We start from the raw sequence: 14041 nt of genomic DNA on the forward strand, positions 1-14041 counted from the left end.
AAGGATCCATGAAAGATAAGGCCGTCTTCAATCTGGTGTCTTGCCAACACTTAAGATGTTTTTGCTGTGTGTGATGAATGCTATAAACAGTTGTTGGTATGGAGCCCTGGAAAAACCCTCTGTTTACACAGAGTCCCTTCTGTGGCTCCAGGATTATTCTGGCTGTTTAGTCCTGACGGCTGTGTGGGGCACCACCTCTGATCACCCAGGGCAACGGGATTCTCAGTGGAGGGTAGAGAAGCCCAATCCGAGTGGAGCTGCCCATCACCAGGGAGAAGGTGAAATGTGCCAAGGAACACAGTCTCTCTCACCAGGTGCCCGTTACATAGGCAGGGGGAGGCTCTTTGAGTACTCTGGGTTGCCTCGTCTCCCTCTAATGCTGCCGATCACCGCAGCCTGGAACCCTGCTTACCTCCAACTTCTCTGAAACTGCTTTTAAGAGTTCTTAAACACTTCCTAATTGGAAAACCAAGGGTCAAGTTCCAAGCTTTACCTTCTTTGCTCCTCTGTAGTGGTCAACACCGCTTAGGACACCCTTCTTGAAAACCCCTCCTTGTTTTCCCAGCACCACCTGCTCTTAAGTGAGCCTTTTAAACATTTTTACTTAATGTTTATTTAATTTTGAAGGAGAGAGAGGCACAGCGTGGGGAGGGGATGGGCAGAGAGAGAGGGAGACACAGAATTCGAAGCGGGCTCCAGGCTCGGAGCTGTCAACACAGAGCCCGACGCCAGGCTGGAACTCACGAACCGTGAGATCATGACCTGAGCCAAAGTCAGACATTAACCGACTGAGTCACCCGGAGACCCCTTGAGTGAGCCTTTTAAAAAGGGAGGTAGGCAAGCAGCTCTGGAGTTGGACTCAGGTTTTGAGCCCTGACCCTATCATGTGTGACTGTAGGCAAGTTCTTTAACTTCTCGGGGCCTCAGTTTGCCCATCCTTATATAATAATAATAATAGTGCCCGTGGCATTAAATGAGGTAATTCCTGGGGCGCCTGGGTGGCTCGGTCAGTTAAGCGTCTGACTCTTGATTTCAGCTCAGGTCATGATTTCATGGCTTGTGAGTTCGAGCCCCACATTTGGCTCTGCACTGACAGTGTGGAGCCTGCTTGGGATTCTCTCTCTCTCTCTCTCTCTCTCTCTCAAAATAAATAAATAAAGCTTAAAAAAAATAGATAGAGGCGCCTGGGTGGCCTCAGTTGGTCAAGTGTCCAACTTCGGCTTAGGTCATGATCTGCCGTTTATGAGTTTGAGCCCCACATCGGGCTCTCTGCTGTCAGCAAAGATCCTCTGTCTCCCCTCTCTCTTCCCCTTCCCCACTAGTTCTCTCTCTCTCTCTCTCTCTCTCTCTCTCAAAAGAAATAAACTTTAATTTTTTTTAATGTTTATTTATTTTTGACAGAGAGAGAGAGACGGACCATGAGCAGGGCAGGGGCAGGGAGAGAGGGAGACACAGAATTCGAAGCAGGCTCCAGGCTCCGAGCTGTCAGTCCAGAGCCTGACACGGGGCTCGAACTCACGGACCGTGAGATCATGACCAGAGCCAAAGTCGGACGCTCAGCTGACTGAGCCACCCAGGCGCCCCAAAAGGAAATAAACTTTAAAATAAGTAAATAAGGTAATTCCTGTGAAATCCTACATGCCTGACACACGGCAAATTCTCATTAAATGCTAGCTCAAGTTCTTTGGTTATAAATGGAGTTCAAAATGGACCTATTTCAGAACATTGTTAGGAAGATTACATAATAGACCGTGCAAGTGACGCGCTCAGAACAGAGCCTGACAGACAGTGAGCGTTCAGTAAATGTTAGCTATTGTTCTTGCTGTTAGTGACTTCCAAGTTCATCTTCTACCCCCAGCTCTGGGCTTTTCCTGCAGCTGCCTAGACGTCCCTTGTTATGTTCAACTCAACCTGTCAACCTGTCGAAAACCCAAACTTCCTTGCACTGCCTCCTCCCCCAACCCCAGTACCTCCAAACCCTCTCTTCCCTGTGTTCTCCATTCACGTGGCCCCTGACCAGCCAAAGCAGAGCATCATCCTTGTTTTGTTCTTCCCGCACCCTCCGCACACGGCTCCTCCTGGCCTCCCCTGGGCCTGGGCTCAGGGCCATTTTTTCCAGCCTGTCGCCACTGCTCTGCCTTCCTTTGGGCCACTCGGGCTCACAGCTCACTGGGGCCACTGCAACCCCTTTCGCGTAGACCTCCCTCGAGCCGCTCAGCTCCAGGCCCCTTCCCTGGTCCCAGCTATCCTCTGCTCCCCTCTGTTCCCCTCTCTTCCTCCACAAGGGCCTCCAAGACTCAGCCAGGTTTTCTCTCCTTCCAGGCCTGATACCACTCATCCCTTTCCTTTGCATTTTCTTGCCTGATCACGGACTACAGAGTCCAGCCATCCTGAACCTCAGTCTCGACTTAGTCCATACCAGGTGTGACCTTGGGCAAGTCACTTGATTTAAACCTTTTAAGTCTCAGTTTCCTCGACTACCTAGAGGGCATAGTGAAAGTGGAATTTCTTGTTTCCTCTTTCAGATCCATCATAGCAGAGTGTGGCATTTGCCTGCATACAAGCACCTGCTGAAATGCATGGGTTTTGTTTTTTTGATAAATATATAATAATGGAATCTTACCATTTGCATTGTTTGCCAGTTGCATTTTCACTTAAGAGTATTGTGGTGAGGGGCACCTGGATGGCTCAGTCGGTTAAGCGTCGACTTCGGCTCAGGTCACGATCTCACCGTTAAGAGTTCGAGCCCTGTGTCGGGCTCTGGGCCGACGGCTCAGAGCCTGGAGCCTGTTTCAGATTCTGTGTCTCCCTCTCTCTCTGCTCCTCCCCCACTCATTCTCTCTCTCTCAAAAATAAATAAATATTTAAAAAAAAAAAACAATATTGTAGTGATAGGGGTGCCTGGGTGGCTCCGTCAGTCAAGCATCTGACTTTGATCTTGACTCAGGTCATGATCTCACGATTCGTGGGATTGAGCCCTGCATTGGGCTCTGCGCTAACAGCATGGAGCCTGCTTGGGAATCTCTCTCTCTTTCTCTCTCTCTCTCTCTCTGCCCCTTTCCAGCTGGTTCTGCTTCTCTCTCTGTCTCTCTCTCAAAATGAATCAAACTTGAAAAAAAAAAAATATTGTGGTGATATACTGGGAGGTCTTTTCTTCTCAGAGCCTATAGATTTCTTTTATCTTCTAAACTACTTCATGACAATGGAAGTGATGGCTAACATTCAGCAGGCTGTCATTGTGTGCCAGGGACTGGGTGAAACATCCAATATGCTATCTCATTCACTCCTTAAGATTGCCACATCAGGCAGGTACCTCATTTTACAGAGGAGCAAACCAAGGCGCAGAGAAGTTGCTCCGGATCACACAGTGAGTGCTACACCTGACACTGGAACCCAAGCGATCCACTCTAAAATCTGCCTCGCAATAGCTACATGGGTGTGTTCGATCACTGTAGAAGTTTTGCTGAAGGTTCTCCTAAGCAGGCAGTCAAGAGGAATTCCGTCATATGATACACAACACTACATCCTAAAAATTCCTTATTCTCATCTTTCCCCAAGTTTCAGAATCTCACTGCAGCTACTCATCTCCCTTTCTCTTTCTCTTTCTCCTTCTCCCCGAAAATGCTGTTGAAAATGCTGTTAATCTGGCTCTTTCCTCTCTCATCTTCTCCTACGTCTCAAATCTTTTCCTCAGGGGGCCACCCAAGGCAACTTGTTAGTAATGAGCTTATCCCTTTTACTAGCTTCTTTGGTCTCCGTTCCCCTCTAGCACCTGCTAATAAAATACAACCATATTCTGTGGGACCCTCCCACTTTTTATGCAACTTTCACTCAACAATCATTGGGGGGGGGGCATGCAGTCACGTGCTGGGTAATAGCTACATGCCAGGCATTATCCCCAATGCTGGACTACAGCAGTAAGCAAATCAAAGATGAATCCCTGTCCGCATGCAGTTCAGAATGTGCCAGCGGAGAGGCAAAGACAATATGCTGAGAAATGAATAAAATAGGGATGATGTTAGATGGTGATAAGTAGGAAAGGGGAAGGGAAAGCAGGGAAGGAATATTGAGAAGGTCAGGTTGGGGCTGCGGTCTGGTTAGGGTGATAAGAGAAGGATTCTCTGAGCAGGTGGCCCCAAGTGAAAATCTGCGACAGGTTGTCATACGTTATATCCCCAGGGAAGCAGAGTCTAAGACTGAGATGAACACAAAAGAAGATTACTAGGGAGAAACAGAGCTGGATGAAGGAAGTTGGCGGACTGGGGAACCATTACAACAGCACCTCAGCTAGCACCTCCTTCCCCTACAGGGCACTCTGGAGCTGGGATGACCCTTTGGAATTACCCCAGGTTGGAAGGAAGGAGGTGAGCCTTGATGCATCTATATTGATGAGGCATTGAATGCTGGTCACCCAGAAAATGAGGAATGATCTCAGGCAATGACACTATACTGAAGGCAAGTCCATGAGAAAGCTGACAATTTCCCCAGCTGGGGAAGAAGCTGGGTGTGGTAGAATAGTAAGTCCTGCAAGGGTGGATATGGGTCACACATCAGAGCATCTAGAGCAGAGATAAAGGAGTAAACCTTGCAACTATCTGTGAGAAGAGCACTCTAGGCAAAGGGAACAGCAAGTGCAAAGGCCCTGAGGTAGGATGAGATAGGGATACCCAGGAAGCAGAAAGACTAGCGTGGCTGAAGCCGAGTGAACAAAGGGGGCAGGAGCAAGAAAGGAAGTCAGAAGAGTGATAGGAACCAAGTCATTACAAGGTTTAGGTTTAGACCAAGAAGCAACATGCTTTAAATTAAAAAAAAATTTTTTTTATGTTTATTTAAACATAAAGAGAGAGACACACACAGAGTGCGAGCAGGGGAGGGCAGAGAGAGAGGGAGGGAGACACAGAATCTGAAGCAGGCTCCAGGCTCTGAGCTGTCAGCGCAGAGCCCAATGCAGGACTCGAACCGATGAACCGTGAGATCATGACCTGAGCCGAGGTTGGACGCTTCACCGACTGAGCCACCCAGGTGCCCCTAAATTTTAAGTTTTAGCATGACCAATTTAGTTGCTGTGTTGAGATTAGATTTGGCAGGGAAGGGGTTGAAGACAAGGTGGAACCCAGGGTTTCTCCACCGCATCCCGTGGGGGAGGTGGGGGTCCTATGCATTGTAGGATATTTGGCTGCCCTCTAACCACTATGACCAGCGGCACCCTCCGCCAAGTTGTGACATCCAAAAATGCCTCCAGACACTGCCAAATGTCCGCCGAGGGGTAAAATTGCCCCCAGTTCAGGGCTCTTGAGTCAGAGACTGTTATAAAGACCCAGGAAAGAATTGATGATTTAGACCACCGTGATAGGTGATAGGTGTGCTGGTGGTGAGTTGTAGGATTCTCGATATATTTTTAAGACTGTGCTGACTGATCAAAGGTGGGGGAGGTCAACCATGATTCCAAGGTTTGGGGCCTGTGCAACAGCCAGAAAACAGTCCTGCTGCTGAACTTTTGGAGACCGTGGTACAAGGAGACTTGGGGGAGATCAGAAGTCCAGTTTCGAACCTGAAAGATCGGACAAAGAGAAGAATGATGATTCCTCAGCTTCTTTACCTAACTTTGTGAGATTTAATTTTTGCTGTTTTTTTTAAATTTGTTGTTCCAATCTTCTTTCCATGATTTTTCGTTAAATTCGTGTCCTTTTGTTACAGAATCCACTCCCTTTCCACCTTCACTGCTACCACCATTTCACTTCCAACCACCCCCAAAGACACCTCCCTCCTGCGGATTACAGTACCACCCTTCCCCCTCTGCCACATTATAGCCTCCACGCTGCCGCCAGAGTGGTCCTACGAAAATGGAAATAACAGCATTTTCTTTCTATGTCAAACGCAAACCACACACTTGCTTGAATCATCTCCCTCCTTTCATTCTTGAGTTGGATTTTATTAGTAAGAGTTTCATTTGCAAAGAGAAAAAATGAATTGGGGAACTCCCGAGGGCTACGCAGAAGAGGCGGTATCTGAGATGTGCAGGGCACGAGACGGAGGACACTTCGCGGGGGTTGGGTTCCAATAGTGCAAATCTGCGTCTCTGCGGGCGCTGCGGCCCCTTGGCCTCACCCGCCAAAAACTTCATTTCCCAGGATGCCAAGGGGCGGGGCCGGCCGGAAGGCTGCGTGCCCTCCGCGGGGCATGATGGGGGAGTTGGAGATTTCCATCATGGCGGCTTCCATTTCGGGCTACACCTTCAGCGCTGTGTGTTTCCACAGCGCCAACAGCAACGCTGACCACGTAGGTGCCGGGCCCCCCGCCGCGGCCGCTGGAGCCTCCAGCCTCCGTCCCGGGCCGGCGCCTGCGGCCAAGCTGGAACCGCTCGCGGCTCACCCCCTGGGCTCCCGGGCTGGCCCGAGGGGCAGGTGACCCGGGCGGCTCCCGCCCCCGGCGAGCTCCTGCTACCCTGGGCTCCTTCGCCCCTGGGATGGGCCCCCTCATTCGGTGCCTGCCACCTCCTGGCCCTCTCAGGACAGCCGTCTTGTTTTTAGCAAAGCTGCCTCGGTTGGCAGCCAGCAGTGTCTGGAGTCGCTTAGTGGAAACCGAGCTCCTGCCCCTCCCTGAGAGGCTTCTAGACTTGCGAGGGGCTCCAGGGGTCGGCAGAGAGCGGAGAGACCGAGCTTTAGTCTGGGAACCGAGGCACCCTGCCCCGCCCGCCGGTCTCACAGGTTGTTGTGGGGTGCGACGAGGGAAAGAAACCATGGCTGTCACTATTCATACTCGTTAGATACGTTCGTGTGTTTTCTTCGCCTCGATGGAAAATGGAGAATGTAAACAGGAGTGTTTAGGTGTAGGGTGTGTTTGCCTTGAAGTTGCATATTTAGTTCCTTGGCGAATGTTCTTAAACCACGGCGCTCGTCGCAGCGAAATAGGGAAATGACAGGCCTACGTATGAGTGATCGGAAATGCATAGGCTTCGGAGCTCCCAGAGAGCAAAGCTTGTCTGCTTCAATGTCTTTATTTCGCGAATTGTCTTTTTAATGTCATTCGCCTGGATGGAAGTTTCTTTGTGAAACTAGGTAACTTTTATCTTTACATATGTAATCTGTCCACCAAATTGAGGGGTTATTTTAAAAGATGTCAATAGTGAGTTATTCAAATTTATTTAATAAGTGTGTGGGGGGGTTGTGGTTGTCATTACAAAGCAAAATGATACACTGCAGAATAAGGAACTGGGTTTGGTTTCGTGTCTGCAATCTTAGCTTCCATTAGTAAAAACTGATCACACAGAGAGGTGATTCTGTTAGTAAGTTGGGTGTCATGAAATTAATGTACTTTTCATCTCTTCGATGTTGATAGTGGAGATAGGAATACACATGGGTGTTTCCAGAGTTAGCTCACGTCTCTGGACACTAAGGCCTGTGATACTATAGGCAGCTATTTGATAATGTAATGAAGTTCCATATATAGGTGGTTTGTGATACTCCTGATGTCCTTAGAAGTATTAAATATGGTTTCAGCAATGCTTCTTAACATCTGTAGTTCTTGGACTACCTAGTAATATCACAGTTTTTGCAGAAGGCAAGACTATTGTTAAGAATAAGTTACCTCTTGGATAGATGTTCTACAAACAGCAGTGACATGGCCATGTTACTTAGATTGTTATTAATTTAATTCGAGAGATATTCCCTTATATCTGTGCTTTGCCAGACATGGTGCTAGACTTTGTGGAAGTCTTTGCCATGATATGGAAGTATGTCTCCAAATAGTTTGCAACTTTATTTCACGTGGCCGTAGCTGTTTATGTTAACCTTGCCACGATTATATATGCAGACTACTTTAATTTCAATTTTATACATTTTAAAGTTGAGGAATCAAAAACTTGCTTTTGTAGTGCATTCTTGTTTTGTCCAGGAAATAAATTAGTTTAAAATCACTCATTCTGTAGAGCTGAGGTGAGCAAGCATTTTCTGTAAAGGGCCAAATAGTAAATGTTTTAGGTTTTGTGAGCCAGTCTCTGTAGCAACTACTCAGTTCTGCTGTTGGATGAAGAAAGCAGCCAAAGCCAATAAATAAATTAGGGTGAATGTTTCCAATAAAACTTTAGTTATGGACTCTGAAATTTGAATTTCTTATAATTTTCACATCATGAACTATTCCTATTTTTTATTTTTTTCAACCATTTAAAAGTAGAACCTATTCTTAACTTGTCGGCTCTACACTAACAGGCATGAAGCTAGATTGAACCCACATACCACAGTTTGCCTCCTTCCGCTATAAAGTAACAGTAGCTCAGATAATCCAGACCAGTAGGTAATAAACATTCATTTTATACTTGGCTTTGGAATGTCTTGCGGTCACTGTTGACTTTTTCAATCTGAGGACTATGATAGAGTTTCCAGGTAAAATACAGGGTACTCAATTAAATGTGAATTTCAGATAAATGGGAAGTAATTTTTTAGTGTCAGTATATCCGAAATATTACATAAAAAATTGTTCATTGTTTATCTGAAATTCACACTTAACTGAGTAGCCTGTATTTTTATTTTCTAAATCTGGCAGTCCTAGACTGTGGAACACTAAGGATCTGTAGATACATTCTTAAGTGTAAAGTTCTATAGAAATTTAAACTTTTTTTCATGTTAATTTTTATTAATTTGTTACAAAGACAAAGCTTCTCTTTTGTAGCGAGAGCTCATAACTGAAAGACTTTTATGGAATAAAAGTCACTGTTTCTCAAACTAGTAGTCATGAACACTCCTTTAGGTTTGAGAGAAAAAAAATTTTTTAATGTTTTAATTTATTTTGAGTGAGAGCACATGTGCATGCATCCATTGTGGGGAGGGGGGCAGAGAGAGAGGGAGAGAGAGAATCCCAAGCAGGCTCCTCACTGTCAGTGCAGAGAGCCATGCGGTGCTCTGTCCCATGAACTATGAGATCATGACCTGAGCCAAATCAAGAATCGGATGCTCAACCCACTGAGCCACCCAGGTGCTTGAGAGAAAATTTTTTAGAGGGGATCTGTGTATTACTTAAGTTTGAGAAATACCCTGTACATGATGATTTGGGATTTTAGGACACTCCCCTAATTCAACACAAAAACTATGCTGTAAAGCATCTGTCTCTCCCTCCTCACCTCCACAGATTCCAACTGGAAATATATATTTTTTAATGTTTATTTTTGAGAGGGAGAGAGAGAGAGTGAGTGGTGGGGAAGGGCAGAGAGAGGGAGACAGAATCCCAAGCAGGTTCCGTGCTGTCAGCCCACAGCCCAACGCAGGGTTCGAACCCACAAATCATGAGATCATGCATGATCTGAGCTGAAATCCAGAGTCAGATGCTCAACTGGTTGAGCCATCCAGCCTCCCCTCAACTGGGAATATTTTTAAACTAGGAACTTTCTTTAATTGATTTGAAGGGTTAGCCTAGGATAGAAAGGTATGTAGTACAAGGGCATTGTTTTGGAGCACCTGGGTGGCGCAGTAGGTTAAGCGTCTGACTTCAGCTCAGGTCATTATCTCATGGTTCGTGGGTTCGAACCCCACATCGGGCTCTTTGCTATCAGCTCAGAGCCCGTGTCAGATCCTCTGTCTCTCTCTCTCTACCCCGTGCTCTCTTTCTCTTTCTGCCCCTCCCCTGCTCTCTCTCTAAATAAATAAATAAAACATTTGAAAAGGGGGGGGGGCACTGTTTCAACAAATACCCTCAACCAGTATTTATTGAGCACCTCCAATGTGTTAGGCTAGGCACTGTGCTGGGTGCTGAGATATAGCAGTGAGCAAACACAGAGTCCCTGCCCTCATGGAGCTTACATTTTAGTAGGTGTAGGCATTTATTTGTTAATACAAGGATGTACTATGGCGGATAGTGAGAAGACTGAGAAGAAAAAGAATGCAGGGGACAGGAGACAGGGTGTCTGACAGTCCCTGTTTCCGTTACATTGGCCATCTAATAAGGTGCCATCTGAGTAAAGAGCCAAACGGACCGGGGCGCCTGGGTGGCTCAGTCGGTTAAGTGTCCAACTCTCGATTTCGGCTCAGGTCGAGATCTCATGTTTGGTGAGTTCAAGCCCCATGTCGGCTCCACGCTAACAGTGCGGAGCCTGTTAGGGATTCTCTCTCTCCCCCCCGCACCCTTTCTGCCCCTCCCATGCATCCTCTCTCTCTCTCTCTCTCTCTCACAAAATAAATATACTTAAAAAAAAAAAAAAAAGATGGGGCGCCTGGGTGGCACAGTCGGTTAAGCGTCCGACTTCAGCCAGGTCACGATCTCACGGTCCGTGAGTTCGAGCCCCGCATCAGGCTCTGGGCTGATGGCTCGGAGCCTGGAGCCTGTTTCCGATTCTGTGTCTCCCTCTCTCTCTGCCCCTCCCCCGTTCATGCTATGTCTCTCTCTGTCCCAAAAATAAATAAAAAACGTTGAAAAAAAAAATTAAAAAAAAAAAAAAAAACCAAAATGGAGGAAGGAGTAACCACGTGGCTCTCCCGGAAGGGCGATTGCAGAACAGCCTATGAATTCACCCTCTTAGGAAAGTTATTGTGACAGCCAGTGAATGTTCTCCACCTGTGCCTGTGCTGAGCATGGCAGCAAGTACACAGCAGGTTATGTGCCGAGTGACCCAGGGTTTACCGTTCTCCCAAGGTGTAAGGAAACAAACCTCCGTGTTTATTAAGGAAAGATATTCGTGCGAATGATAGATTTATTTGCTGAAATCCTCATTTCCCGCAGCCCGTACAAGAGCAATTCATTGTGCTTTGTGTTAAACTTTTTCATCCTTTTATCATTAACAGTGCTTTTAAAACAATGAAATAAATTGTATGCTGTTTCCAGAAAACAACCTTGGAATATTTCTGCTTCCTGAGTTTTTTTGATATTGGTTATTACACTCAGTAGGATTTAAGAAATGAATTCACTCTACTTATTTTTGCTTCAAAAAGAAAAAAGCAGTTTTTTTTTTCCTTAAGGGATTAAAGTATTTCATTGTGTATGGAATCCTTTTTTCAAACAATCCAGTTAATCGATATATCTCAGATTGCTTTAGTCTTCCTTGTGGGTTTATAGAAGAGTAGTTTCTTTGGCAAGCTTTTTGGATTATTGTTAAAAGTTGTTATGAAATTATAATGCCCTCCATTCCTTTTAATTCCAGTAAAAAATCATCTTTATTTTTAGTTTGCGACTATTTTCTCTCATTACTTTTAGGAAGGATTTCTGCTGGGAGAGGTAAGACAAGAGGAAACCTTTAGCATCAGTGACTCACAAATCAGCAACACAGAATTTCTGCAAGTAATCGGTAAGTGAGTTTATCACTGAGCTTAGAGATACTTTTTCTGTATCAGTGCTGTTTGTTTTGTTCTTTGGCCCTTTCCCGATTTTAATCTGAAAGATGAAAGGCACACAGAAAACCATTAAAATCACAACGCGAATCACTTGCACCGATAACTGGTAGGGAATGTTTTATAAGTCAGTGTGGACTTGCAGCGTATGACTCTATGTGTAGGAAGCCTCGTAAAGCTGTCTCTTACTAACTGGTCTATTACTGAACTGCTGTGTGCTATTTCGCTTGATTGTCTCTTTGAAACCACAGCGAATCCCAAGTTTGCGGCTCAGGCTATTCCCCATTGTCAGCCTCCCCGGGTACTGGAACCAATAGATCTGTTGGGCTGGTGCTTCCTGGAGCGATCTGGCAACAATGTTTACACTTGTTTACACGAGCAGTTTGCTGAATGGAAGCAGCTTTCTTTCTTTTCTTTTTTTTTAAAACTTTTAAAATGTTTATTTTTGAGAGACGAGGAGGCAGAGGCAGAGAGAGAGGGAAACAGAGAATCCGAAACAGGCTCCAGGTCCGAGCTGTCAGCATGGAGCCCGACGCAGGGCTTGAACTCATGAACAGTGAGATTGTGACCTGAGCCAAAGTCGGACGCTTATCCGACTGAGCCACCCAGGTGCCCCTCAAAACAGCTTTCTGAAGAACAACCCAGTCGATTTGGGGGCGATTGCTGAGGAAGGTGAAGAGCATTTATAGATGCGCCCACCCTCTTTGCATCAGCCCCCCTTTTTTAAAAAATTTTTTTAATGTTTATTTATTTCTGAGACAGAGACAGAGCACGAGTGGGGGAGGGGCAGAGAGAGAGAGGGGGACACAGAATCAGAAGCGGGCTCCAGGCTCCAAGCTGTCCGCACAGAGCCCGGCATGGGGCTCAAGCTCAGGAACCACGAGATCATGACCCGAGCCAAAGTCGGTCACTCAACCGACTGAGCCACCCAGGCGCCCCAAGCCCCTTTTTGATAACTAGGGATCAAAGTGCACCTCAAGCATGTCACCCAACAGCATGTCCTGACGCTCAGAACACAGCAGGGGACATTTCACTTCTGCGGCCAACATCTGTTGACTATCGCGTGTGAGGCATGTGCCACACAGTGAGGGGGATATCCAGATGCATCTCTAGCTGCCAGGAGTGTGGGGAGGAGAAGACAAGTGAGCAGAGATACCAGACAAAGCACAAGATGGGTACTGTAAGAAAGGAACAGAGACGAGCCCCTAAGGGGAAAAGGAAAAACCTGCTAGTGGGGAAAATCAGTAATGGTGACATGAAGGAGGTGAACTCAGGGCTAGTGGGCAGTGCATTCAGGGGAACCCAGAGCAAGGAGTGCATAAAATATACAGGGAATCTGGCCTGTTTCTACACAATTAAAATACAGAATGTGTGAAGGGGACTGGTTGCTGGTTTGAAATCTTGCTGGAAGGTTAGGTTATGTTGGGGCCACATCAGCAATTTCAAGCCTGTTCTGAAAGCCTTGTAGTACATGGGTTGGGAGGCCGGGATGAGGACTGAGGGGCCGGCGGGGGCGCGGTTAGGATTGTGGGGGCGGGGACAAGAAATAGTTAATTTCCTAAAGGACCAAATCTACTCCCCACAACAATGACTTACTAGAAATTTTTTTTTTTTTAATGCTTATTCATCTTTGAGAGACAGAGACAGAATGCAAGCGGGAGGGGCAGAGAGAGAGGGAGACACAGAATCCTAAGCAGGCTCCAGGCTCCAAGCTGTCAGCACAGAGCCTGACGCAGGGCTCAAACCCACAAACTGTGAGATCATGAGCTGAGCCAAAGCCGGATGCTTAACCGACGGAGCCACCCAGGTGCCCCAATAATGACTTATTATAAAGACTTGATCTACCGGATGTAGCCCTTCTTTCACTAAGATTTTGTTTTTGTTTTGCTTAACTCTTTAAAATTCTGAGATAGAGACTTTGGTTTCATTGGACATGTGTGCAGTTTTATTGTTTGCACTTGGATTTTCAAAAACGAATTTGGCATTTGAAGGTTAAAATGCCAGAGTTAACTGACAGCAAACCATGCAAGAAAGAGCTCTCTTACCTGGCGTGCTCACCAAAGCAGCATTTCTGATGAATATTCTGGCTATTTATTTATTTTTAAAGAAATAGAATGGGAAAATAATTCCAGTTCTACAGTTTAATGCGGTGTATCTGATTTATAAGCCTTCGGGTTCTCGCAGTAAGTACGTTTCCATGGTATTGTAAATACGGAGAAGTACCGACTGATAGAGTGTCCCAGTTAATACAGCACCATGACAACCAGCTTTTGCTGTACAACGTTTAGCTTATTAGCTATATTCATTTCATTGTTTGAAACAGATTATGGATCTTGTGGGCAAAGCGTTTGCTGGTATTATCTTAAATGTATTGTTATCATTGGAATAGTTTTCTTTTAAAAATGAATACATGTTAGAAATATAAACCAGAGACTCCGGGAAATCTGGGTGGGAAGGGCAAACGTTAGCTGAAGTGCCATGAGTAGTGTTTCAGACCAGTGGTGTAAAGAAACTTCCTGGCACAGCTTAACCTCCAGAACGAGATGTTCTAAATAAAATGAATTGACCAAAGTTGGTATTTGCTGCACATGTCTGAATCCATGTGCAGACCCCTTTATCTTTCCCTCTTTAATAAGGACTTCATAAAGAACGCTACGTTCGGAACACGAATGATCGCGTTTTGTGTTGATTACATATTAATTTTAAAGGCTGTGCTAATTCGCTTTAAA

The 14041-nt window shown here is 45.9% G+C and overlaps 1 protein-coding gene across 1 annotated transcript in view; it reads left to right on the forward strand.

Moving 5' to 3' along the window:
- The first annotated feature begins 6155 nt into the window (after positions 1-6155).
- ABRAXAS2 (abraxas 2, BRISC complex subunit) overlaps positions 6156-14041 on the forward strand; it is a 31913-nt gene continuing 24027 nt past the window's right edge. Inside the window, exons 1-2 of the mRNA XM_058698057.1 lie at positions 6156-6279; positions 11179-11269. Coding sequence (XP_058554040.1) covers positions 6181-6279; positions 11179-11269 — 190 coding nt within the window. The 5' untranslated portion in view covers positions 6156-6180. The remainder of the gene's footprint in view (positions 6280-11178; positions 11270-14041) is intronic.

The sequence above is a fragment of the Neofelis nebulosa genome, chromosome 13, assembly GCF_028018385.1.
Source record: "Neofelis nebulosa isolate mNeoNeb1 chromosome 13, mNeoNeb1.pri, whole genome shotgun sequence".
NCBI lineage: Eukaryota > Metazoa > Chordata > Mammalia > Carnivora > Felidae > Neofelis > Neofelis nebulosa.